The sequence below is a fragment of the Arachis hypogaea genome, chromosome 2, assembly GCF_003086295.3.
Source record: "Arachis hypogaea cultivar Tifrunner chromosome 2, arahy.Tifrunner.gnm2.J5K5, whole genome shotgun sequence".
In the NCBI taxonomy this organism is placed as follows: domain Eukaryota; kingdom Viridiplantae; phylum Streptophyta; class Magnoliopsida; order Fabales; family Fabaceae; genus Arachis; species Arachis hypogaea.
This window is the reverse complement of record NC_092037.1, coordinates 100,583,887-100,608,426: the sequence shown is the minus strand read 5'-3', so window position 1 is coordinate 100,608,426 and position 24,540 is coordinate 100,583,887. Positions and strand designations below refer to the sequence as shown.

Genomic DNA, 24,540 nt, shown 5'->3' with positions numbered 1-24,540 from the left:
TGAAAAAAATAAAAAATATTATTGTTTGGGCACATAATAATAATAATAATAATAATAATAATAATAATAATAATAATAATAATAATAATAATAATAATAATAATAATAATAATAATAATAATAATAATAATAATAATGGAAAATACATTTTCATGATAAATGTTGAAGCAAAACTCCAATAGTAGAGGGACATAAGTTATATCCTTTTATCTTTATTACCTTTTGAAAGATATTTGAGAGACATACATATGCATAAATTTTAAAGAGTGTGTCAATGTGTCATTCTTTTATGGTCTCTATATATGTTCATTGGTTTTTTAATCCTTGCCACAGTAATTATGTGTCTCATTCTTAATCTTTTTGGAATATTTGTTAGGCATAATATATATATTAACTTTATTTCTTTGTGGCTAATCACGCATACTGGTTCCTTTTCATTCCACGAATGCATCTTCCCCAACTTTCACTATAGATTAATAAGAATATTTCATTTCTTCTTTTTATATGTTGGATTCAATTTTATTCGTTGAATTATTATAGTCACTAAATTAATTATATAAAGTTATCTTAATCTTGTATATGTGTTCATATTTAATTTGACATATTAAAGGTAAAGGTGGTAAAGATTGAACATATCATCCCACTTTTCTTGCCTATGCATATATATAACACTATATCAAAAATATTATTTATACACTAAAATTAATTATCAATAGATTTATGTATAAATATATGTATAATTTAATTTATTTTTAATATTTATTTATATTCTAATATATATTTTATATTGATGACCGATTTTAATGGCTAATTTTAGTATACACGTACAAAGTCGATAATATATAATATGGTGTATTTTATGACATCCATAAAATTTTGCAATATTTAAAAAGTAGAACTAAAGTTAAAGTTATATTTTTTATTATTTAGTAATATTTTTAACTAAGCAATAAAAATGATTACATTAAAAAATATTGTCAATAATAACAAAATATTTAATTCTAATTATATATTTTAAATATTATAAAAATTTTATAGACACAATAACTATTAATATAGGAAGAATTTCAAATGTTATTAAATAAAATATCGATATTTTAGTAATTTTAATCATTAATCTTAATTATAAAAAATATATAATATATAATAATTAAAATTAATAGTTTAAAATTACTAAAACACTCTATAAATATTTAAAAAAAAATTTTAATATTATAATTATATATAGCATAAAATTCACCTAATAATATAATATATGTATATGTATATTTTTACTCCGAAGGTTCAAAAGGAGATATTTTTGGTGGAAACTTTATTTACTATTGACTATTGTGGGTGACAAGACAAGTCTAGAATGTGCAATACAGCATAATACAAGGTGTGGGCATTGTCAAATTGTCATCACAATATCGGAATGAATATCTTGAACCCATAATATTTATTTGGTATTGCCTATATAGGCTATAGTTGACTCAATGGATGCAATTCCTCCATGGATATAAAAAGTAACCAGATTCTATGTTTCTTGGTGGGTCTTCAAAAACGATGAACAAGAAACAACATGCCCATGTGATCAAAATGGCTCTATGGATTATATGTTCCTAATGTTTGATGAAATTATTTTGTGGAATTTAAAAGTTTGCATTGGAATTTATACCTACTAAGTTGTTAGATTATTTAATATGGTTATTTTTATATATTTTATGTTAGTGATATAATTATTAATATTATCTACTTTTATCGGCTAAAATTTTTAGAATAAGTAGTTTTATAATATAATATCAAAGTTCTATAATCAAAAGATTTAGAGTTCGATCTTTGATAAATTCAAAAAAAAAAAAACATAAGGCAAATAAAGAATAAAAGACAAAAAGAAGAATGTTAGAGATATAATCATTAATGTTGCTAATAATATTAGAGATATAATTTATAACCATTAATGTTGTCTTCTCCTATCAATTTAAGTTTTTGGAATAAATAATTTCATAATATTTTAGAATTTTTCTACCAAATACTCTTAGAATACAAAAATTGAACATTTAAAAAAATAACTAATTTTTTTTACAATATTAAATACATCAAAATGAACCATATATTTTGATTTGAAATAATGCGTTATTTTTTTGGTTATGAAAACATATATTGTTTCAAGAAATGTACATATTTTTTGGGTGATGAAAAACCATACATTTTAAAAACTATAGATAAATAAAAAAAATTAGCCCGGTCCACAAATTTAATCAAAATGGGCTTAAATTAGTTGAACTGACCCATCTTTAGATTTTGTGTCGATTTGTTTCTTATGAATCCTTGCAACATTAATTATAGTCCCTCTATTTTGTGGATTTGGATCCTCTAAATTTTAAATTTTTACTTTAGAGGGTAAAGTGTGATTTTCTACCATTGAATGGTTTCTCTCTCATATTTTCTCTTGGTCCCACTTATAAAATAAATGGTAAGAGATCACACTTTACTCTCTAAAGTGAAATTCAAACTTTAGATGATCCAAATTCCTATTTTGTGGTTGAATTATATAAATATCTACATTAATTAATTAAATATTCGATCAATATGAATAAATCTTTTGTACATAAATTTATAACAGGATTCATCTCCTCGATGGATATATTTCTCAATCAAAGATTTTCGGTAATCTTTAAGTAGTGATGGCCAAATATTTTTTTCTTTTTTAAACAAATCGTATTTCCAACAAATAAGAAAAACTATATATATAAGAGGCTAGTTGGGTTTAATGAAACAATATGATAAGTTGATGTTTAGTTTTCACCAATTCACTTCGTATTTACTCAAACAACAATCTGAGGTCAGCCATTGAAGCCGAAGGTATTAATGTTCTTATTTTTATTTTATTTCAAAATTAACTTGAACTTTAGTTTACATGTATTTTCTTTGCTATTATCTTCTTTCTTATTTTCTTTCTTGTTTTTGCTTATCTACAAGACATGTTGTAGCTATGAATGGTTTCTTAATTTTCTTTTTTGTTCGATTAAAATAAGATATATAATAATTCTTCTTTTGTATTTATTTTTTTAATAATACAATTTTGACAACCTTGAGAATTAAGAACTTTGAATGATTTTTTTATTTTTTTTTGTGTAATTATGTAATTAATTTTATATTATGATTAATAATGATATATATGTTTAATATTTTAGAATATTTTCTTAATTTTAGATGGGTCGTGGAAAAACGGTCTATGAATGCATCAAAAAGGAACGAGAACGTAAAATTTCTTTCATGCAAAGAAAAGATGGAATCATGAAGAAAATTGCAACATTTTCAAAGTTATGTAAAGTTGAAGCTTGTCTAATTGTTTATGGAGATGATTCTTCTCAACCAATGACTTGGCCACAAGAACATTCAAAGGTGCAATCCATAATTGAAAAGTACGAGGTTCAAAAGAACAATGAGACACACCCCATAATCTTTGATGAAGAATTCATGATTGAGGCTGAGATTTCTAAATTGAGAAAGAAGGTACTCAAATTCAAGTATCCTACCATGGATCCAATTTTTACCACCTTAGATGGGAACCAATTGATGGAGTTCATTGCTTTGGTGAACACTAAAATTGAAACTTGTAAGAAAAGAATTGACATGTTGAAGGAGAGTAATCAAGATAATGGTAGCAACTTCAATGTTGACCAAAGTCAAAGTCAACTCAATTTCGTGAACAACATTCCTAATCATGATTATGCTCTTCATCATGATAATTTGGTATATCAAACTCAAAACCCTAAGTTTGATCCAAATGTTACTTATTTTGTGGCAAACAACAATGGGGTGATTATGGATTCTACTAGCCAAGTTAATGTGTCTCTAAATTGTTCTACTACAAATCAAGTTGCGGTTATGGATTCTAAAGAAAAGAGTGTTATTGTGGATTCTACAAATCAAATCAGTGAAAATGGTGGTCTTATTAATTGGAATGATTTTGTTGAGGTTGAGAATTGGATTGATCAACTTCAATATGAGACTGATTTAAAAGACATTCTTTCTCATCAATCTCAGAATGTGTCACAATCTTCACAAATCTTGCCACCAATAACAATGAATGGATTTTTGGCTGATGAGAAGAACAATAACCACCAATTCCAGTCATTCAACATGTAAATGAAGTAGACTAGAGTTGCAAATTGAAATATTGTTATTATCAGTGTTGACTTTGTCTCATTTATATAAATATTTATAATTTCGACCAACAAGGCAACAATGATATTTTGATGATAGTATTATATATTCAAAGTCTTCACTATTTTAAAGCAAATCCTTTTTTTTTGGTTAACAAACCATATGTTTTTCTAGCTGCAAATTTATTACCAATTTTTTTATTTTTTATCATTTTTTTTTAATCTGATTAAAGATACACACTTTCATATAAAAAAAGCCCAAGACTTTGAACCCAGAAACTAAAACCCTAATTGAACAAAAAAGAGGAACAATTGCTCTCACTGTTCTCACTCACCATTCCTTTCTTTCTCTCTCCCAGCCTTCCAAACGCGCTTCCCCACCTTAAACCTTTCATCTCCTTCTTCTTCTTCTTCTTCTTCTTCTTCTTCTTCAGCTGACAGGTACAAAGGACCGAAGCCAAAACGCGACTTCCTTGCCCACTGGGTATCCAAAAACGACGACGTCGTTTGCACGCTTCTTATATACGTTGGTGCTGCCTTCCTCTTCACCGTCCTCGTCAATCGCGCCCTCTCCCGCATTGCTCCCGTCGCCGATCCCGGCAGGTGAGATCCATTATTTTTCATCTCCAATCTCCATCTCTTAGTGTCTTATTTAATCAATGAAAATGTATTAATTAATTTTAAAACGAAAATTGAGGGTTTTAACTTGAAATTGGTTGATGTAATGTCGGGGAGTGAAACAATCCAAACGCTCATCTAACTTACTTTGAAATTTCTAATTTTCTAGCTGATCATGTGCAGTCTTGTGTTTGATTTACCGTCAATTTTAAGTGAGAAAATTTTTTTCTTTCGTTTTCTATGGCTACAATCATGGCGTCTTTTATTCATCTTATTAGTTGTATTAGCCAATTATTTTTACCGGTCCCGGATTTTACCTTTTACCTATCACGACGGCGACCACGCTGCCACCGTCTAGGGATAGTCACAATCGAATGTTAAAAATCAGGGAGGGAGAAGATCTTTTTGGGGTTGTGGGTTTGGGTAGGGTTTTCGGGTTTAGACCAGGACAAAAAACGACACCCAAAATGGCAAAAATATTCCAAAAATAAAAACATAATACCGCATGCATAGTTCATTAGTTCTGCTTTGGAATTCTACTCCTGGAGAGGGAGTGATAATCACAGCGACAGAGAGGGGTAGTTTGAATTGGGAGTCCGGTTCGGGCGGTTTCTGGATCGGATCTGTTCCGGATTGTGGGCCGGGTGTGTCTGGCCTTCACCGTGTCCAAGAAAAAAACGCAATTTTGATTTTCTCTCCTCACTGCACTGAAAGTAGCAGCAGCAGCATAAACATCATAAAAAAGCATTTTTTTTATCCCTCCAGGGTGGTGAAATCCTTCGCTGTTATTATGGGTTTGACGAATTTCGTGCTGACCGTGGCTGGTGTGAGTGCGGTGGTGCTTCTTCTGAGGAGCGACGTGAAGCAATCTGCCAACATATTCAGGCGCAATGTTAAGCACATCCGTAACTGGCTCGAAGAAGAAACCGCTGCTTCTTCCAAGTGAGTCCCCTTTTCCCATTTTCTCTCTGATTTCCATCTGGGTACTTTATTTATTCTCGTCAAGTTTTGATCTTGTGTTCTGGGTTGCTTTTGTTTTTAGTTTTTCGGTTGATGGTTTTGTTATTGAAATTTTTAGTTTTTTGGGGTGTTAGGGTTTATGGTTTAGGAGTGGGATTTGGATAACATAGAGTGATTGGTTGGATATTGGAATTCTGAACTTGGAAGCTTATGTTTATGGATTATGTTATTTTGTTTTCAAAGTTAGTTTATATTTGATTGTACAGAGTGAAGTTCTATCATCCTTTCATAGAGGGAAAAATAGATACATTGCATTGATTTTCAATACAACGTTGTATTTTATTATTAATGGAAAAAAATGTTGGTTAGTATTGGGTCGATAAGGCAAATATACAAGGAAAAATATTGGTCATATTACATTTTCATTTAAAGGAATTTTACTCCTAAAAAAATTAGGTGGAGAAGGCTAAGCTTTGACCTGGAGTTGTAAATGGTATGGCGGTTTTGAAATCCAACCTTGCGGGTGAGGTTTGTCTAGTAATCAGCTCACTTTTGCTTAGCTAACTACCTTTATGTCAAAATCTGCTTATATGGAGAAAGCTAGAAAGAATTGGTGTCGCTTATCGTAAGTAATCATGCCTAAGGCTAAGGGTCTTGGATTTTGATGGTACTAGCATTGTTAGCATATGGATGACTAACTATGGTTGTGTTAGAAATATGTTCCTTGAACCTTTTTGTTTTTCTCTCTTTAGGGATTGTTACTTGTTTATGATACAGTACAATGGTGTCGTTTTGATTCGTGTAGTTAGCCGTAGATACAACTGGAAAGAGCTTTCTCTGTAATGCATTTTTTATTTTTAGAGCTACTGCTTTCCCACTTTGAGAAGTATATTTGATCCGAGTGTTTCTCTTGATGGAAAACTGCATGTTTAATTGGTAGTAAGAACAAAAACGACAGTGTCGAAGATTGAAATCTGTTAAGTATCATAATATAAATGAATCGGATCAATGCTATTTTCCAAATAAAACACCTAATCCAGAATATGTCGGGGAACATACCATGAACTTCGCATTGATTTATTGACTTGGTTGTTAAGCAACTACTGTTAGAAATAAAGGGAACTTGGTGCATAGGACTCTGATCTGGTGGGTTTAGGGAGAGTAGATATTTGTTGCCTTATTCTTTCGTGTAGAGAGGCTATTTCTAGGATTTGAACCCATAATCTCCAACATTTGCCCTCTAAATAAATACTAGTAGAAATAAACTTAGAACTATTGATTTGGTTATTAAATTAGTAAGTCAAAATGTATGTTATGAATCTACCAGAAAATAATTTGATGGCTTTTTTGTGATTTGGAATTGCACTTTAAAGCATGTTTGTCCTAAACCTTAAACCTAAACTTGTATATCTTCATTTTTTTTATTTTTCTTCTTATATTGCAACGTTGACATAGGCGATACTTATTTATTCCGTCGATTATACATAGACTTAACAGATTTTCAGATTGTAATATGTTATTGCAATCCTTTTTTCAGGGAAATGCAGAAATCTGCAAAAGAATTGGAATCAAAGGTGCCTCCGAAAGAGACTCCTAAGGAGGACAAGCACTAGATCTTTATGCAAAGTGATGGAGTTTGTTTAGTGCAGTTGTTCCTTTTTTTTGTTTCCCTTATACTGGGTTCTAATGAATGCATGTTTTTTTGTTACTAAAATGGATTCATCATCTATGTCTGTTGATATAAAGTATGAACTCTTTCAGACCCATGTTTTCTCAATCTCATATATACATATCCATCAATAACAAATTCATAGTTATTCCACATTTCTACATTCCCATTTAATTTTAGCAGATTTGTTTTTGAATTGAATGACCATTTCAGGATGTTGATTTGAGTAAATCTATGTACCTCCAAAATGAAGAAGAGCCGTAGCAACGGTTTCGCCGTCCCGTTATCTAGGATCTTTCTGTCATGTTAGGAGCCAAACACTACCTTGTTGACACCATAGTCAAAATAAAAATTTGGAATTAGTTTTGATGTAACAATAAGATTGCCATGTTTAACTTTAAATTACTTGAAATGCATGAGTTAATCTTAGAAACACAGATTCTACTTGCTAGTTGCAAGAGTAAGGTTGCATTTATTGTTAATTGTGTTATTGTATAGGGGTTTTATTTTTGGCTCCTAATATAGAGTTTGTTGAAATCACAAATACAGAAATATCAAAAGAAAATGTCACTGTCATTTTTCCTAATTGTCTCAAAGTATAAATTTTGTTTATTTTTATGTTTTTCTCATTAAAGAATAATATTTATGAGACGATTATCAAACAATCTTAAAGTTTAAATAATAATAATAATAATAAACAATAACAATATTGATTAGTATAATAAATCAAAGAATATTATGTGTACTATTATTTAACATTATTATTGATCAATATAATATATTGCAAAAATTCTAACTAGTGCGTGTATACAATGATTAAGATTTCAAAATGATTTTATTTATTTAATAATTGATATCAAAATTTTACATGTGACTTGTGAGGCGTGCGAAAGGGATTTTATTATTATAAACAAAAATTTCTAGTATTATTAATTTATTACTCCATATTTTTTTTCATTTATACTAAGCGAACATACCAAATTAGCCGATCCTAAAAAATATATATTAAAATATAAAAAAATATTTTAAAGACGAATTAAACAATATATATATATATTGATTAATTTGATAGTTGATTTTTTTTTCACATAATATTTTTATTTTCTTTCACATAACTTGAAAAAAAAAATTAAGAAAGTAAATAACAAAAAAAAAACCATATTAATAATTTTTTTAACACTCGAACCCAAAACGTTTGTCCTAGCATTTCTTTCCTAATTAACTTAATAATTTAACTCAAAGAGTTATTGGTAATTGGTATTTGGTAGGATTTTAATCATATTTATTTCAACAACTACAAATTAATAATAATAATAAATAAAAATAAAAAAGTTAAAGAATCAATGTAAAAAAGTATTCTCTTTATCCACCATGGTTCCACCACAATAAAAACATCTCTTTTCTTTTCTCTCCTTTCATATTACAAAGCAAACAAACGAACAAGGTTGTTTCCTCTGCTTCTCCAAGGTAAACTATCTCTAAATGCTTATCTCTTAATCATGTAACCAAACACACACATGTGAATTCTGCGTTTGTAATAGATTAACCAATTTCTTGAGTTTAAATTTGGTTTTGCAACTGTTAAGTGATATATATTGATAGCATAGGAAACATACAAAAAGATTATCACCATTCAAATTTGATTGGATTCAATCTCAACACTAATTAGAATTTAGGATTATTTTGTAATTTTTCAACATTGCATTGAGGAATTAGGGTTATTATTGCTCAATTCAGTGTTAGTGTTCACCTTTGATGATAGCAGCAACAACAATGGAAACTGAAACACTTATGAGGGGTGACAAACTCATTCTGAGGGGATTAATGTTCCATGGTTTTCATGGTGTGAATCCAGAAGAAAGAACACTTGGTCAGAAATTCTTGGTAGATATAGATGCTTGGATGGATCTTAGAGCTGCTGGTAAATCTGATAACTTGTCAGATTCAGTTAGCTACACAGATATATACCGGTCAGTGATAATTAACACTCAATCTTTTCATAGTTAAAATCAGAACAAGAATTGCTAAATCCAGTTATCATGTTAATTATTAAATAAAATGAAGTGCTATGTCTTGTTTATGTTTCCAAAGCATCAGCACACTGCATTCTAATAATTTTCTTAGGGTTGAATAAGACTTTAGTTTTATAAAATGAGCTATTTATGATTTCGTTCTGAAAAAGAATTTAATTTTGATATACTTTGTCAGTATAAAGCAGTTTTACACGTGTATCCAATTGCACAAATACATGTTATTAAACGACTGTGTAGAATGTTTTACAATGTCAGTGCTTTAAAATTAAACTCATTTTGCATAAGTACCATGTTAATTTGTGAAGTATTGATGAGTGCAGAATAGTAAAGGAAGTTATTGAAGGGCCACCTCACAACCTTCTGGAATCAGTGGCTCAAAAGATTGCAAGCACAACTCTAACCAATCACCATCAGATATCTGGTGTTAGGGTTCTGGTTGGAAAACCCCATGTTGCAGTTACGGGTCCAGTTGATTACTTAGGAGTTGAGATTCATAGGTTCAGAAGTGATGATGTAGTAGCAAAACTAGAGTTAGTTTGATTTTCAGTGCTGAATGTTTTGTAACTCTAACTTTGTGTTTTCATTACACTGAACCTCCAAGAATGCTTGGTTAGATAAGACTTGATTGTTATTGTTTCAAACACAAAGACAGCTATGGTATTAAATTTAATCTCTACTTGAATTAATATACAAAGATAACCAAAAGATAATTCCTTTAATTACAAACTTTGTTGGGGGTTAATATGAACCTTCAAAGCTATAGCATGCTTTGCATGAAACTAACTTAAGTTTATGAACGAAGCTTTCTCAGTAACCATTTCTTTCTCAAATTATCATCCAATGCCAAAAACATCCTTGCTCTTCTTTCATCTTCCAACAATTCACATGCATCTAGTATTAGATCTTCATCCATGCCTGGTATAGCCTGAAGCACCTTAATAGCCTTATCTATAGAGAAGGTATCTTCTATCTTTGTTTTCTTTGTTAGGGATGTAACCGCAACTGCCATGTGTTTCAGAGCTGCCACCATACCCTCGCCATCCTTTCTCGCCTTCTTATATTCATTTGAGGACATATTAGGTTGGAGCCTCTTTTGGTGACCGGAAATCTTTCTTCCTTTGCCTGAATGCAAAGGTTCTTTATTGGCATCAGGAAGAGGCTGAGATTTTCCGGTAGAATTATTTTCTCCACCAATATGCAATGCTGTGTCATCTGCAATAGGGGGTGGTTCGGTATCTGGCATCGATTTCTTGCTGACACAAGATCCCTCTCCAGAATTCAGTTTGCAATGCTGAGTATCTTCATTGTGACATAATATGCACATACTAGAATAGAAAGGCATGCTTTTAGTTCTATATATCCGGTAGTTGTGATGTACCTGCAAATATAATTGATTGGACGACAGTATAAAACGAAAACACTCAAAATGAAAAAAACAAAATGAGGAAAAACACTTTCAACTTCATACCCTGATGCAATTTTCCCAAACATGGTCATCAGCCACGACCTTCTGGTGCGCATTATCCCAGCTGAAGCCTTCTTTGCTAAGTAGAACATTTATGGAGCAGTAATGCCTCCTGAGGACAATCAAACGGTTCTTCAAGACTGCCTTACCACAATGACATCCGAATCTTTCATTGAACGAATCTGTCATGTCCACCCAGGCTTTCTTCTTGAACGAACGACCAACCTTGTTCCCTTTATGCATCTGGTTCAGCATAAGTTCAACAAAGAATTGGTCCATCATTGGTGACCAGTCAATTTTACTTTGACTAGAAATGATAGGGAAAGTCTCATCGTCGTCTCCTTTGCCAGCAGTGGCTTGATCATCCAATTCTTTTGAGGCAATTTCTGAGACAAAATATGAGCTACTCTTCATAAATTATTCAATTCAGTGAATAAAGTTAAAAGAAATTTTCTTTCAACCATACAACAATATTTACTGATGAATGCTTCTACCTTCATTTTCAAAGCCTACATCAAAACATGAAAGGCTGTATCTCCCATCAGCAACTGAATGGCCAAAAATTTTGCACAGATCATCATAATAAGGAACAACTCTTTTTCTGAAACCTTGAAAATCAGGGTGAACCTGCAAATAGAAAAACACTCTCAGTTGCAATGTAAAGACTAACCATACATTAGTGCTTGGGGAATATGTGATTGATGGACAATATATATACCTTAAGATATTCATCCCATGTTTTATCATCAGCTATTATCATGTTTATTTCATGATCCCACCGAAATCCATTTTGACCAATAATCATTTTGACATCATTATATTGCTTCCTGAATCGTTTGTGACGGTTTTTCAATGCATCTATATCATACTTCAATCCGAATTTGGTGTTAAATTGTTCAACCATAACCGGCCATGCTTGTTTGCTAATGACTTTGCTGATTCTGTTCCCTAGCTGCAGTTGAGATAGCAAAAGCTCAAGAAAATATTTGTCTTGAGATGGATTCCAATTAGCCCTCAAGCTATCCAAATTAACAGAAGAACCATTTTCATCCCCCATTTCATCACCTGCAATTCAAATGGATTACTATCTTAGAAGCATTAATAGCATTTCCCTAATTCTTTGCCAACTTAAAAAGATAAATCAGCTGAAAAAGTGTACTACAATGCATCAGTCATGACCACTTATATATCGAAATCTCCTCTCATCTTAGCACACTTGAATCTATTGGCAACACTATCATCAACCACAGCAAATTTTTAACTATGCTTTTCATAACAGCAACAATGTAATAACAACTATCCTTTATCATAAGATATGTGTTTAAAGTTCAAAAGATTTACAATTAAATCTCTTTTACTATTTTCATGTAAAGTAACAATTCTGGATAAATTTTGATGGCATGATGCTAGAAATGGGAAACAAACCAAAAGACTTCTCAAGAACTGAACACATTCTAGTGAGAAGTGTAAATTTGAAACAATCTCTAGGGCCAAATTGGTTGGTAGAACTCATTCTCAACAATCAAATTCCATGGACATGACATGATAAACAAACAGAACATTCAGGAAGAAATAGAGTCAAATTGGCAGTTAATTCAGTTAATCATTTATATGTGCACCCAACCCATCAATTTCCAGCTCAATGAGATAATAACATAGTTATTTTGATCTCATTGAATCTTACACTCTCACTTACTATCCATTAAAACCATTATACAGGCTTGCAATTTCAAAATAGGTCTCAATAACTCCAAGTTGGAATCTTTCTCTTATTCACATTAAAATTTTGAAGCTTTATCTACCAAACCAGGAACACAGATCAAAGGGTCATTCAGCAATCAATCAATTTCAACAATTTTTGACAGCTGGGATATTAATCAAAACCCTAAATCTCTGTTTGGAGGCAGAGAAAGTGAGGGAAAATTTAGTAGATGGGACTTACAAAACAAACAACGGCGAGGAATGGCAGCGAGCCAAGCAAAGAAAAACGATGTGAGTTGCGAGGGAGCTTTCAAGTTTCGATCTTTTGTTAACCAAACGGGAATAGAGTTATTCCCAAAACAAGAGAAAGGTGCTGTTTGGCTTAACTCTCTTTGAGCTTTATATATATGTAAGAATTTCCAATGAGATTTAATTTATATAATAGTTACAGAACCTTAGTAATTTATAAAATATAAAATAAAAAATATAATACAATTTTTCATATATATTTTTTATAATAAATATCAATTTATATTTAGAATTATTTTGATTGTTATTTAAAAAATCTGCAATTTAGGGATAGAACTTAGTTGAGACAATGAGGAACTACCGCCTCCCGCAAAACTTTTTATAAAAAATTAATAGTATTTTTTTAAAAAATAAAAAAATAATTCAGTTGACTCAAATACCTTATTATGACTTAAAGTACTTGAGTTTAATTTTTGTTTTTTTTATTACACAATAGTTTTTAATTTTAAACATTAAAAACACGTTGGATTGGACTGAATTGAGTGGGCCTTTGTTGGTTTTCACAACACATCAAAATTAAAAGATAAAATCAAATCAAATAAAAAAGTTAGCTAACAAAAAAAATAAAAAGATCATCTAACAATCAAATCAAACAAAAAAGTTATCTAAAAAAAAGATAAGAATAAAAAAACCATCTAATATAATAAAAGATAAAAATCATTGTTATAAAAACACGGTGCTTTTCTATCAGTTTCTCTATTCGCATTTCGTAGCTCTCTATTCAACAAGCAACACTCCCTCTACTTTTGAATTCAAATATAAAAAATAGGTATTTTTTATTTATTTAATTTAATATTATTTTATATTTTATTGTTTATTTAATTTAATTTTTTATATGATAAAAAATATTAGAATATCTAATAAGTATTGATATTATTGCATTTGTATAAATTGATAAAAAATCCAATAAATATTATAAATTGTTGAAAAGTTTAGTTCTAATTCAATTATTGAAGATTTCAAATCACTAAAGAATCAAAGAATACCATTATAAATTATTTTGTATTTTTTATCTGTAGAATTATTTATTTATTATCTTATTAGTAATAAATATAAAAAATAATTATATTTATAAATTTATTTTTAATATAAATATTATTATTAAATTTTAATTCCTCTAAAATTTTGTTTCAAACTCCATCATTGCTGCAATTTAGATTAATTATTATTGAGATTCATTGAATTCAGACCTATTAAGTTATTATTTTTTAAAAAATTTATAGCAATTTAATGAAATTACTTTAAAAATTTTAATTTTAAGGTAAAATACTTCAATAAATTAAAAACAAATTAAAATTACGTAAAAATCTCAAAGTATTTTCATTCTTGTTAATTCGCCTTAGTATTGGAATGTAGTATTTTTTATTTTAAGATTTTTACGTAATTTTAATCTTTCTTTAGTTTATTTAAATATTTTACCCTTAATTTTATTACGACGTTTTTAGAATGTTCTTCTATTGTTTGTATTTAAGCGATAAATACAGTGGCTGATAAATTAGAAAAAAAAATTATGTCAATATACTTTTTTTATTAATAGTTTTCATAATAAGATCTCTACTACTTATTAATAGGTGATTTTAGTAACTTGTTTTAATTTAGTATTATTTTCATTTTATATAAAAAAAAATCCCACCTCTTTGCTTACACCAAATTGTGCAGCCAATGATTGAATTATGTGCACAAAAAAAAAAAGTCTAATTAGTATCACCCACAAATGTTGACAATCTTATTAGTTATTAGTTATTACCTAACATGTTGTTAATTTTAAGCAAGAAAAGTTATACTTGTATTCTAATTTTTATTTAGACCAAGCTAATTTCCTCTTTTTTATATAGTTTTATATTCCAATATTGGATAAAATATGAGACTATATGAATATGATGTGGGTCTCAAAACATATAATAAACAAACAATATTAACATGCAAGATCACCTTTTCTCTTTTTTCTTCTAAAAGAAATCAAAACATATAATAAGGTTAAGAAGATGATGCCATACAATTAAATTTCATTTGGTAGGATTCATTTATCCTACCGCCGCTTAATAAATTAGCGGCGGAATGTGATATGAGTTGCCCCCATTATAAGGTGGTGAAATAAATTTTTAATGAATTCCTAATATTGGTCTATTAAGTATTAACCTTGATATACAATACATATATTACAACATAAATAGGGTATATCCCAGTAATTATTATATTTTGATTTTGCTAATCAATGTTCTAAACAGGATGGAATAAGAATTCTAATTTCTTTTATTAATTATCAAAGCATTCAATTTGTTAAACATTTAAGGATTTTGCTAATTTATGTCCTAAAAATATCAATTAAACATATCATAAAAGGAAATATTTTATAAAAATTAATTTTTTTTATGTTTTTAATGCATTAAATATATCAAAAATATTAAAAAGTTTCTATAATTATATTTTTAAAATATGTTAATTACATCCAACATTTAATACATAGCAAAAATTTTTATGTTTTATAAGCTAAATAAAAATATTTTATAACGAAAAATATTATTCAAAAACAGTCAAAAATAACTATTTTTGACTTTATTTAATTGAAAATATTTAATAACAAAATAAATTAGTAAAAAATCATCAAAATTTATCATATTTAATATTTATTAATTTATTAATTATTGTAATAAAGCAGCAGAATCTGGTTGATATGCTTCATCACACTCTCACTTTGCTTAATACCAAAGCCATTATTTACTCTTTCACCAAGGCAATCAACAAAGAAAAGCATAACGCATCTATTCCACAATTTTCCATTTTTTCCAAACAGATTCTCTGCCACTTTATCTCCAACAACTCCCTAACACATGTCACAAAAAATTTTCTTCGTACTTCACCTTACAACACCATTTTTGGCTTTCACTCTTTCTGTTACAGAAAAAACCTTATTATTACCTAAGTAGCAGCTTCACTTCACTTGTGTTTTATCCATGCTGTGTCTTTCACATTTTTGTCCTCACGTGTGGCCCCTAATAAGCTTTGACCCTTCAAACTTAGTTGTCATCAAATTCAGCACAAATCAACATTGTTATGTAAGAATTTTCCTTTGTTTTTATTTTCCTATCTCTATTCTCTCTGCCTCTCTTCAAAGCCCATTCCTTTGTCTTAAAAGACCATACTTTTTTAATATTTTCTTGTCATGTATTTGGAATATAATATTGGGTTGGCTTAGTTTTTAACCTTTTTTATTTATTTGTTTCCCATATTTGATCTTGTGGTGGATTTGCTATTTTTTGTGTGTCAAAGTGGAAGAAACCACCCATGTTATGTACCCGTCTTGGTGCTCTCAATTCAGCTGATTTTGTCTCTCTGATTGTGGATTGAATCATTGGTTGCAGTTTTTTTCTCTTTGAGATCTGCTACTTTCTTGTTTTTCTGATTCTGGGTTCTCACCTTAAGAAGGATATTGAAAATCACAACCCCAGAAAGTGAAGTTTCATGTATGTTTGATTATTTATATATTTCTATTGGGGTTTCAATGAAGTTTATGTCTTTTTAAGCAGAAGCTTCTTCTGGGGTAGTTTGATATGATTTCCTTGTAGCTTTTTCTGAATTAAAGTTCATTGAGCTCTTTTAGTTCATGCTTGTCTTAGTCCATCATTATTAAGCACCAATTCACTATGATGAGATGTTGAATTAGTCATGAATGGCTAGTCTTTGTTTATAACTATGGTGAATTTCATCTGTTGTTGATTTAGGAGCAAAGTAGGAACTTGTATTGATCACATGGTGCTTGACCTGAATTCCTAAGAGAAGGCTTGTTCCAATTTTCCGGGAGATGCAAAGATGGAGAAGAAACAAAAGATTGTGCAGTATAGAGAAAGACTTGATAGGACCCTTGCCTCACCTGATCTTACAAATGATGAGATGCTCAAAAGACTCGTCGAAAGCCAACTTGTATGTTCTTCGGAACAAGAAGTAGAAGGTCATAACATTCCCTTGTTTCCTTTGAGTTCATTTAGGTAGAAATGGTACTAGCTTGGTGGAGCCATTATTTTTGGTTAAATTATTCTTTGTATATTTTCTGAAGATGATTTGTTTGGTTAATTAGGATACAAGCAGAAGTTGGTAGAAATGAAGACTGCAGAGATATCTAATTTTCTTGATATGTTAAGGAGTGCTTCTTCAGATGATAGCGGAAGGTCTAATACATCGCACGCTGATTGGAAAGTATGCCATATACCATTGATATATATTTACAATTCATTGGACTAATACAATCTCATGTTATCTTTCAAGCCTAACTCCTTTCACGCTTTTGGATGAATATGAAGATACTTGCCATGTTCAATCAAGTTATTCTGTCAATATTCATAATTTCACTTCTTTCAACAGTTAAAACAAGATACTGATGAGTTCCGTGTCATGTATCGGGAAGGACCAGAGGGAACTCCGTTTCATACATTGCTAGTTGAAGGCTATGTAGATGCACCTCTTGATGTTTGTGAGTCATAATGGATTAGTAGCACCACTCTTGTGTTAAAAAATGCTGTCCTATTGATTTCAATATGCATCCCTTAACAAGTTCTTTTTGTCATTACAGGTTTATGCATCTCATGGGAGGCCTCTCTCTACAAAAAATGGTGAGAACCATGTTCATAAAATTGTAATATGTGCCTCTAGTTTTCTATGTGTTAGTCTCAATGCAACAGTCAGCACTAGTATCGATTTTTTGTTATGAGCTGGATATGGGGGGTTGTTTTTTATACTCCAGAATGCTTTATCTCGAATTCGAGTAATGTAATCAGTATACAAATCTAACTGATACTTTGTTGTTTTTCGCAAATTTCATTCATCAGGTGGCCTCAATCTACTGTTCCAACTTTCAAAATCCTAGCATGCGAATGTTTGCACAAGGTCCGGATTGGGGAACAAATATCACTAGTGAGGTTTGTCACGATTAGCCTTTTTAATTTTCCTTTACTGTGACGAAAAGCTTCACTTTCGAATGCTGATTTTACTCTGAATTTTGGAAGAAAGGATGAAGGTTTCATGGCCACTGTCTATGAGGGAGGCTATAGTGTACTACTATCTGTTTGAGTACTTTCAAGATGACTTAATAGTCGTTCTTACAAATTCGGTAGGCAACTGACTAACTCTTCTTTTTTTTCACTTCTTTTGGAAAATGTTAATTCTAAACTAGTTCTAAGCTTCAAGGAATTTGTACTTAATTTGGTTTCAGGTTCCTGAGTCAAATGGTGTCAATTCGACCATCAACGGTTTGAATGAGGTGATTCCTGAAGCAAAGGATGTTGTGAGAGTTGATTTGGTAGGGGGATTTGCATTGCAGAAGGTGACATCAGAAAGAAGTTACTTTCGGTGAGTTTTAAATCTGCTCAAACATAAGAAATTACTAAATTTAAGTGATGCCATCGGTTCCTGTTCGTAGCTTGCTTTTGTTTCCAACTTTGGTAGTTTATAATAGAAATTTGAATGTTAAACCTGCCTTGTTATCTAATTGGTTTAAGGAAGCTACCGAAATGAAAATGTATTTTTAATTAAGCAAACCTGATTGAAAGACTTCAAATTTTGTAGGACAATAGCAAATATGGACATAAAGCTGGATTTTGTGCCTCCATCTCTCATAAACTTCATTTCAAGGCAGTTGATTGGCAATGGTTTCAGGCTTTACAAGAAGGTCGCAGAGTTTCTCCAGATATCAATTTCTTTTATTTCAGATTCGACTGATATTTACTTTGTTACTAGTTTATGTTATCCATAGTACTTCATTCATAACAAAGAAGCATAAGTTAATAAAATGTTCATCATCTAATATATTCTGTGACTAAATCATCTACCCTGTGGATTCTTTAATTATCATCATCATTACTCTCATTTTGATGCAGACTGTGGCTTCTATGATGAGCCATGGTGAAGAAGAATTGAGCAAGGCATTGGGGGATCCATTATATGTCAGAATTCGTGAATCTCTATATAGCAGTAACGGATCAAAGGCTAAGGTCAATGAAGAGCTTGAGCTTAAACAAGATGCGGATATTCTCCCTGCTGAAGAGGACCTTATTGAAAGTAAGCAAGATAAGGCAAAGGTTGCAGCTGAAGAGGATAAGAGCAATCGATATGCAAATAGTACCACGTCGATGGTGGTGAATGGAGTAGTAGCAGATAGCAGCAAAACATTCAGTGAGATCATTGAAGTAGATAGTGAAGAAATTATACAAATTGCAGAGGAGGATAAGGAAGTAAATGACATTCCAAAAGAGGAAGTTGACATTAGTGTGTTGAAGAGCACAAAGAGTGTATATATCAGCTCAGAGGTAGCACAAGCTCTAGAAACACTAGACAAGGCTATTTCAGTGGTTCGGCAATACAAGCTTCATTCGCGTACATCCTCTTTTAGCTTTCCAACCGAGAAGCCTCCTTCGATGAACAATGATGGCTGGGTTGATCTGCATTCAGCAGAGTTTACTAGCCCAAGTTCAAGAAATGAGGTTGCTGTTGAAGTAACAAATAGGGATATACCGGAGGGAACTTCGCAAGAAGCAACTAGCATTAACTCTGACTTCAGGTGATGTTACTATCTATGCTTGTTTAAAGGAATAAAAGTTTATGCATGCATATGATTTTGTGTTCTTCTACTTGGTTTCTTTGGGATTTGGAAGTTAACTTCTAGTAGTACACAACTATCACCTGGTTAATTGTGGTTGTGGAATTATACTACACAAGATTGAATCCTAGTTTGGTACCTGACAATTTTTGCATATGATGATATCATCTCTCACCAACTTTTGAGTTGTCGTCGTCATTAACAAAAATTGTTAGGGACCAAGTTGAGGGTAATAGTCATTGGTAACTGGTAAGGAATGAAACTAACCAATGTGAAAATCGTCAGAAACCAAACTGAGTATTTACTCTTTACATAGTTCTTGCTTTTATATTGAATTATTGTTTTGTTTTGGCTCCCTCAGGTACACAGGAACAAATTCTAACTCAAATGCAGTAGATTCTAACATACCAACATCACCGGAGAAGAGAGCAACAACGCCGGCCTTATCGAAAGATATGGTAACTTTGGACCAAACAATATGCAATAACAAGCAACTAAAATTTGATTCGGTTCAAGATATGTCTCTAGACGACCCTAATAAGTCAAGTGATAAGAAAAAAATAAACACCATTGTACCCCAAGACATGTCCTCAAACTTGTCGAAGGAGCCGAGCAGGCGGCGAAGAAAGCTTGCATACTTGTGTTTTCTGCTTTAGCTAAGTTTCTAGGTAAATACCAAATGACAGAAGCCTAGAAAGAAAAAGAAAAAAGGCTTTTCAGTTTCATCTTGTGAACTTGTATGTTACTTGTAATATAAAAAGCTTCTTTGGTTTAAATTTTCCTCATTGAAATGAGCCATTTAAGGCACATTTATATGGCAGTTTACAAGCCTCAAATGGTGTGCAAAGTGCAAACCACAAAACAAAAATGTTCTGAGCCAAAAGGGTTGTTCCCTTCAGTTTTTGTTTAAATTGTGTTTTCTCTTTTACTTTTCTAGCTGCAATATTGTAATGTGTAACCTTATATTATTCTTTAGCTTTTCAATCTATCTATCTTCAAAGTTATATTTGGATGCTTCTGAAAGTTAGAACTTAGAAATGAGAATGTGAACTTGATAATTTTGTTGCCACAAATTTCTGCATGGAGCATTTTTGTATATCTTTAACTACTTTGACATTAAAATTTTTGCAAATTATTCAACTTTTCTTGATTACTAATTCTGTTTAATTATTCTCTCGATTCATATAGTTTTATTAAATTTTTAATTAATTTTTTATAATTTAAAAATTTGTAATTATTTTTTATATTACATTAAAACTTTTAATTAAGTTCTTTTTATTTTTTTAAGAGTAAAGTATTATTTTTGTCCTCAACATTTGGGGATAAGTTCTAAAGTTGTCTTTAATATTTAAATCGTCTTATTTAAATCCATAACATTTTAAAATTAACTCAATGTTGACCGGCCGTTAGAAATTTGTTAACCGAATTGACGGTGGGACAAAATTGAGACGATTTTAAAATGTTAGGAGACTTAAATAAAACGAAAACGTTGGAGACAAAAACGATATATAAAAATAAATTTTAATTTTATCATAATATCAATCTTTTACAATACATAATTACTCAAGTATTTTTTAATTACATCTACGTAAATTACACTTAATTACATTACTTTGATTCTGAATAAATTTATTTTTTTATAATTTTACTCTTAAAGATTTTTAAGAGTCATAAAATGTTTGTAGAATACCTAAATGTTGGAATAAAAATGATATTTTACCCTTTTTTTAAATATAATTTTTTTTAAATATTCATCTTTGTAGATGTTAGATGAATTATAAACTACTTTTTTTTGTGACTAATTATAAACTACTTTAAAAATAAATATTTTAAAATTATCTTTTCCTTGAAAAATAACAATTAATAGAAAATTACCGATTAGTCCCTACAACACTGTAGCTTATTGTAGCTGGTGCAGCATCTCCAGTTCTTCAGCTTCCCCAAAAAAACAGGAATTGGCACCTTTCCCTTTTCCGCTGCTGCTTCTTATTCTTCTTCTAATTTCTAGAACCTCACCTTCAATAACACAATGTTGAAGAAGAAGAGCAGCACGCTCTTCACCATTTTAAGACATACTACACCTTCTGTTCCTAAAAAACACTCACCTTTAACCTTTTCTTCTCATTCTAATAATCCTTTTCTTCATACATCATCGCCACCTCCACCTTTTTCACCCAAAGGCCATTCTTTTCACAACCCAACTTGGTTCTATTCTTTTGGGTATCTCACTCTTGATGGGAGAAGGTTGTGCTCAAAATCTGCGGAGATTGTGAAAGAAAGAAGTAGTAGGTGCTGGAACTGCCATGAATCAACAGCAGCAGCAGCACCGTTCTTGGTTTGTGATTCCTGCAGGTGCATTCAACCCGTGGATGATTCTATTGACTATTTCGAGATTTTTGGATTGTAAGTTTCGTTATGATTTTGGTTTTTTAATTGTTTGGGTGATTGAGCTTATTGCAAAGTTGTGCTCTTTGTGATAATTCATGTGATTTAAACTTGATTGGTTTCTGAGATAGCTGTGGAAATTTGTTGTTTTTTTTTTTTGGGGGAGGGGGGGTTGAATTTTATCGCAAAGTTTTGATCTTTATACGATTCATGCGTTTTTCACCTTGATTGGATTCTTAAGTATTGCTGAGAAATGGAAAAGGAAGGAGTATGGGAGTGTAAGTTATGCTTGCTGTTGATTCACTATGTTTTCAGGCATATGAAAATTTTACTGAGATGGTGAACTTATAATTCTTAGGAAATTGGTGCTGTTTATGTATTTGTATTTGTTTTTGTTTTTCTGTTCCGGATTACGACTCAAATTATACTTAAATTTTACCTAAGAGATGGTTTATGATAGAACAAAATGATATCGATTCAATTGTAGTTATACTGTTATTCAATCTGGTGGTTTGCTTCATGTTGAAGGTTTTGATGTGTGCTAGTGTATCATCTCTCATCAAGCAAAGAGAAAAGTTTCTCTGCTGGCATGTTAAATTAGTGTTTTTCGGTTTCTTTAGTAAAGAAAAGAGGGATGTATTGATCTGTAGTCTGAGAAATTTGATAGATTGGTTTAGAAATTAAGTGTTTTCTTTTTCCCCCTCAAAAATTCTAAAACAGGGAGAAGAAGTATGATATAGAGGGTGGTGTGAATTTGGAGGGCAAATATAAAGACTGGCAAAAGAAATTGCATCCTGATTTAGTACATTCAAAATCTCAGGTCGGTCTGTTGGGATAACCTTTCTTCTTTGATTTTTTTTTCCCTGTACTTTTTTGCTTTGCCTCTTTACTCTTTGGTGAATCTGTTGGAGGTTGGTGAATTTGAATGACTTCTAGGAGAAACTAACATTTTTGTTTAATCCTGTCATTTGTTTGTTTAGAAAGAACGAGATTTTGCTGCTGAGCAATCTGCAAGGGTGATTGATGCATACCGTACACTTAGCAAGCCTTTATCTAGAGCGATTTACATGGTAAGCATAGTCAGCTGTGAAGATTCCAAAATTCTTGATGCTTTATTACATCTGTAGAAGTCTCTGCATAATCTGAAGCTCTTGAAGGTTCAATGATGATAATATATTTGTGATGAGGAAATCTTTTGTTTTACATCAGAACAATTAAATCAAACTTGTCCTCGTTAGACTTTCCTTCAATCATTTATTGTCAAATGTTTCTTCCGCCTTGTTGCTAAGAAATGTCATGCCATTTTTTCCTCCAGATGAAGCTTGACGGATTAGAAGTTGATGAGGAACAAACAATTTCCGATCCAGAATTACTAGCTGAGGTGAATGAATATTTGCCTAATTTGTTTTTAATTAATGTGCAAAGAGACCTGGATTCATGAATTTAGCCTCTATATCCCCTTTGTGTTGTTAATTTATACTGCAGATTATGGAAATCAGAGAAGCGGTTGAAGAAGCAACTGAGTCAGAGTCTTTGAAGCAAATTCTCTCTCGGGTATGTCTGGAAACTCAAATTTTCAAGGCTTGCTCCAAAGATATTGTATACTCAATTATTGATTTTGAATTATGATTACCTTGATGTTCTTTTTCATATCGTCATGTCGTGTAATTTTCATTCAGATGGAGGAGAACCTGAGAAGTTGGTCGAACACCTTTGCTACCGCATTTCAAAGTCGGAACTTCGAGGAAGCAAAAGATTCTATCCGTAGAATGACTTATTATAGTCGTGTAATTGATGAAGTTGTAAAGAAACTTTAGGGAAGGTAACATGGTCATTGCTTTTGCTTGATTCGTTATGCTATACTTAGTAAGGATGAAAGTAAGAAATTTGAAAACAAGAATTGAAGCTTAGGGTGAACAGTGAGATTAATGCTCACTGAAATTATTAGAAGAAAAAAAAAATAGTGATACTTGGTTACTATTTTGTATCAATTATTTTTGCAGGATATTGTTGCCGTGGTAGCCACCTTCTGCTGTTTGTTCTTCCATCCTTTCACAATAAAATGTATATTTCTTTCTACAACTTGTGGTTCCATCATATATCTATATTCTACAAATGTGATATATTGATTAAGCTGTGTAATTGTGGGTTTTGCCTCTGATTTTATTTTGTTTATTTTCTTTTTCAGGGGTAGCCATATCAATGAAGTGTAGGCTTCAAACATGATGCTATTCTTTTTTGGGGAGCAGAATCATAATCATTTGTGTGTGAAGAATTTTAATAAGTCATACTCTCTTCCCAATGAAGTGGTCTATTAGTAAATGACCAATTGATTTAATCAAATGTCCCAAAGGATGTCATGCCCTTATGAAAATGATAGAAGGTTACATTTTTGTTACAAGATCATGAGACACATACTATGCAGAAGCACCCTTTTCACTGATCCATGCTAATCAGTAACCAACACTTTGTATTTCTTATTAATAATATAATAATTATTATAAAGAGTGGATGAGTTTGAGAATTTTGACAAAAAAAAAAGTGTTTCATGTTCTTATACTAATGGATTCGCACCTAGTGGCTAGTTAAGCAATTTGATCTATAAAAATGAGCTGCTGAATTCTCTCTCTACATTAGATATTTAAAGAGCTTTTCTTGAT

The 24,540-nt window shown here is 31.0% G+C and overlaps 6 protein-coding genes across 11 annotated transcripts; 5 read left to right on the top strand and 1 right to left on the bottom strand.

Annotated features, from left to right (window-relative positions):
• The first annotated feature begins 2,717 nt into the window (after positions 1-2,717).
• On the top strand, positions 2,718-4,226 carry LOC112757409 (uncharacterized). Its single transcript, XM_029293581.2, has 2 exons — positions 2,718-2,844; positions 3,196-4,226. Exon 2 carries the CDS (start codon positions 3,196-3,198, stop codon positions 4,132-4,134), a length of 939 nt encoding a protein of 312 aa, XP_029149414.2. The 5' UTR covers positions 2,718-2,844; the 3' UTR covers positions 4,135-4,226.
• A 9-nt stretch (positions 4,227-4,235) lies between these two features.
• Positions 4,236-7,553, top strand: LOC112757434 (uncharacterized). Its single transcript, XM_025806027.3, has 3 exons — positions 4,236-4,754; positions 5,535-5,711; positions 7,267-7,553. Exons 2-3 carry the CDS (start codon positions 5,560-5,562, stop codon positions 7,340-7,342), a joined length of 228 nt encoding a protein of 75 aa, XP_025661812.1. The 5' UTR covers positions 4,236-4,754; positions 5,535-5,559; the 3' UTR covers positions 7,343-7,553.
• A 1,155-nt stretch (positions 7,554-8,708) lies between these two features.
• Positions 8,709-10,107, top strand: LOC112757415 (dihydroneopterin aldolase 2). 4 transcript variants are annotated; one of them, XM_025806013.2, is made up of 3 exons: positions 8,709-8,865; positions 9,164-9,368; positions 9,752-10,107. In XM_025806013.2, the coding sequence occupies exons 2-3, from the start codon at positions 9,172-9,174 to the stop codon at positions 9,969-9,971; spliced, it is 417 nt and encodes a 138-aa protein (XP_025661798.1). In that variant the 5' UTR covers positions 8,709-8,865; positions 9,164-9,171; the 3' UTR covers positions 9,972-10,107. The 4 variants fall into 4 exon arrangements, with proteins under 4 accessions (XP_025661798.1, XP_025661803.1, XP_025661793.1 ...); XM_025806018.3 differs by having other exon boundaries at positions 9,161-9,368; XM_025806008.3 differs by having other exon boundaries at positions 8,737-8,865; positions 9,136-9,368.
• LOC112757401 (L10-interacting MYB domain-containing protein) lies at positions 10,087-13,002 on the bottom strand. 2 transcript variants are annotated; one of them, XM_025805992.3, is made up of 5 exons: positions 12,839-13,002; positions 11,615-11,961; positions 11,391-11,523; positions 10,900-11,282; positions 10,087-10,809 (listed from the first exon to the last, which is right to left on the bottom strand). In XM_025805992.3, exons 2-5 carry the CDS (start codon positions 11,951-11,953, stop codon positions 10,222-10,224), a joined length of 1,443 nt encoding a protein of 480 aa, XP_025661777.1. In that variant the 5' UTR covers positions 11,954-11,961; positions 12,839-13,002; the 3' UTR covers positions 10,087-10,221. The 2 variants fall into 2 exon arrangements, with proteins under 2 accessions (XP_025661777.1, XP_072078117.1); XM_072222016.1 differs by having other exon boundaries at positions 12,593-12,894.
• A 2,659-nt stretch (positions 13,003-15,661) lies between these two features.
• LOC112757379 (uncharacterized) lies at positions 15,662-20,499 on the top strand. Of its 2 annotated transcripts, none has more exons than XM_025805976.3 (11): positions 15,662-15,962; positions 16,629-16,855; positions 16,982-17,100; positions 17,266-17,374; positions 17,474-17,513; positions 17,730-17,819; positions 17,911-18,010; positions 18,113-18,249; positions 18,466-18,568; positions 18,777-19,456; positions 19,857-20,499. In XM_025805976.3, exons 2-11 carry the CDS (start codon positions 16,717-16,719, stop codon positions 20,149-20,151), a joined length of 1,812 nt encoding a protein of 603 aa, XP_025661761.1. In that variant the 5' UTR covers positions 15,662-15,962; positions 16,629-16,716; the 3' UTR covers positions 20,152-20,499. The 2 variants fall into 2 exon arrangements, with proteins under 2 accessions (XP_025661761.1, XP_025661754.1); XM_025805969.3 differs by having other exon boundaries at positions 15,947-16,370.
• Positions 20,500-21,384: 885 nt separating this feature from the next.
• On the top strand, positions 21,385-24,528 carry LOC112757395 (iron-sulfur cluster co-chaperone protein HscB homolog). Its single transcript, XM_025805986.3, has 8 exons — positions 21,385-21,898; positions 22,601-22,700; positions 22,861-22,950; positions 23,196-23,261; positions 23,366-23,434; positions 23,560-23,702; positions 23,884-23,944; positions 24,069-24,528. The coding sequence occupies exons 1-6, from the start codon at positions 21,525-21,527 to the stop codon at positions 23,695-23,697; spliced, it is 837 nt and encodes a 278-aa protein (XP_025661771.1). The 5' UTR covers positions 21,385-21,524; the 3' UTR covers positions 23,698-23,702; positions 23,884-23,944; positions 24,069-24,528.
• Positions 24,529-24,540: the final 12 nt, after the last annotated feature.

What these genes read in the sequence shown, in the direction of transcription:
- LOC112757409 (XM_029293581.2), top strand. Translation starts at nt 3,196, where the DNA reads ATGGGTCGTGGAAAAACGGTCTATGAATGCATCAAAAAGGAACGAGAA.
- LOC112757395 (XM_025805986.3), top strand. Translation starts at nt 21,525, where the DNA reads ATGTTGAAGAAGAAGAGCAGCACGCTCTTCACCATTTTAAGACATACT. An exon ending in TAGTACATTCAAAATCTCAG is followed by an intron (nt 22,701 to 22,860) that starts GTCGGTCTGTTG and finishes TTGTTTGTTTAG; the next exon opens with AAAGAACGAGATTTTGCTGC. An exon ending in TATCTAGAGCGATTTACATG is followed by an intron (nt 22,951 to 23,195) that starts GTAAGCATAGTC and finishes TTTTTCCTCCAG; the next exon opens with ATGAAGCTTGACGGATTAGA.
- LOC112757401 (XM_072222016.1), bottom strand. An exon ending in TGTAGGCTTTGAAAATGAAG is followed by an intron (nt 11,283 to 11,390) that starts GTAGAAGCATTC and finishes ATTTTGTCTCAG; the next exon opens with AAATTGCCTCAAAAGAATTG. An exon ending in TTTGGGAAAATTGCATCAGG is followed by an intron (nt 10,810 to 10,899) that starts GTATGAAGTTGA and finishes TTATATTTGCAG; the next exon opens with GTACATCACAACTACCGGAT.
- LOC112757415 (XM_025806008.3), top strand. Translation starts at nt 9,154, where the DNA reads ATGATAGCAGCAACAACAATGGAAACTGAAACACTTATGAGGGGTGAC. An exon ending in AGCTACACAGATATATACCG is followed by an intron (nt 9,369 to 9,751) that starts GTCAGTGATAAT and finishes TGATGAGTGCAG; the next exon opens with AATAGTAAAGGAAGTTATTG.
- LOC112757379 (XM_025805976.3), top strand. Translation starts at nt 16,717, where the DNA reads ATGGAGAAGAAACAAAAGATTGTGCAGTATAGAGAAAGACTTGATAGG. An exon ending in TCAGAAAGAAGTTACTTTCG is followed by an intron (nt 18,250 to 18,465) that starts GTGAGTTTTAAA and finishes CAAATTTTGTAG; the next exon opens with GACAATAGCAAATATGGACA. An exon ending in AGCATTAACTCTGACTTCAG is followed by an intron (nt 19,457 to 19,856) that starts GTGATGTTACTA and finishes TGGCTCCCTCAG; the next exon opens with GTACACAGGAACAAATTCTA.
- LOC112757434 (XM_025806027.3), top strand. Translation starts at nt 5,560, where the DNA reads ATGGGTTTGACGAATTTCGTGCTGACCGTGGCTGGTGTGAGTGCGGTG. An exon ending in GAAACCGCTGCTTCTTCCAA is followed by an intron (nt 5,712 to 7,266) that starts GTGAGTCCCCTT and finishes TCCTTTTTTCAG; the next exon opens with GGAAATGCAGAAATCTGCAA.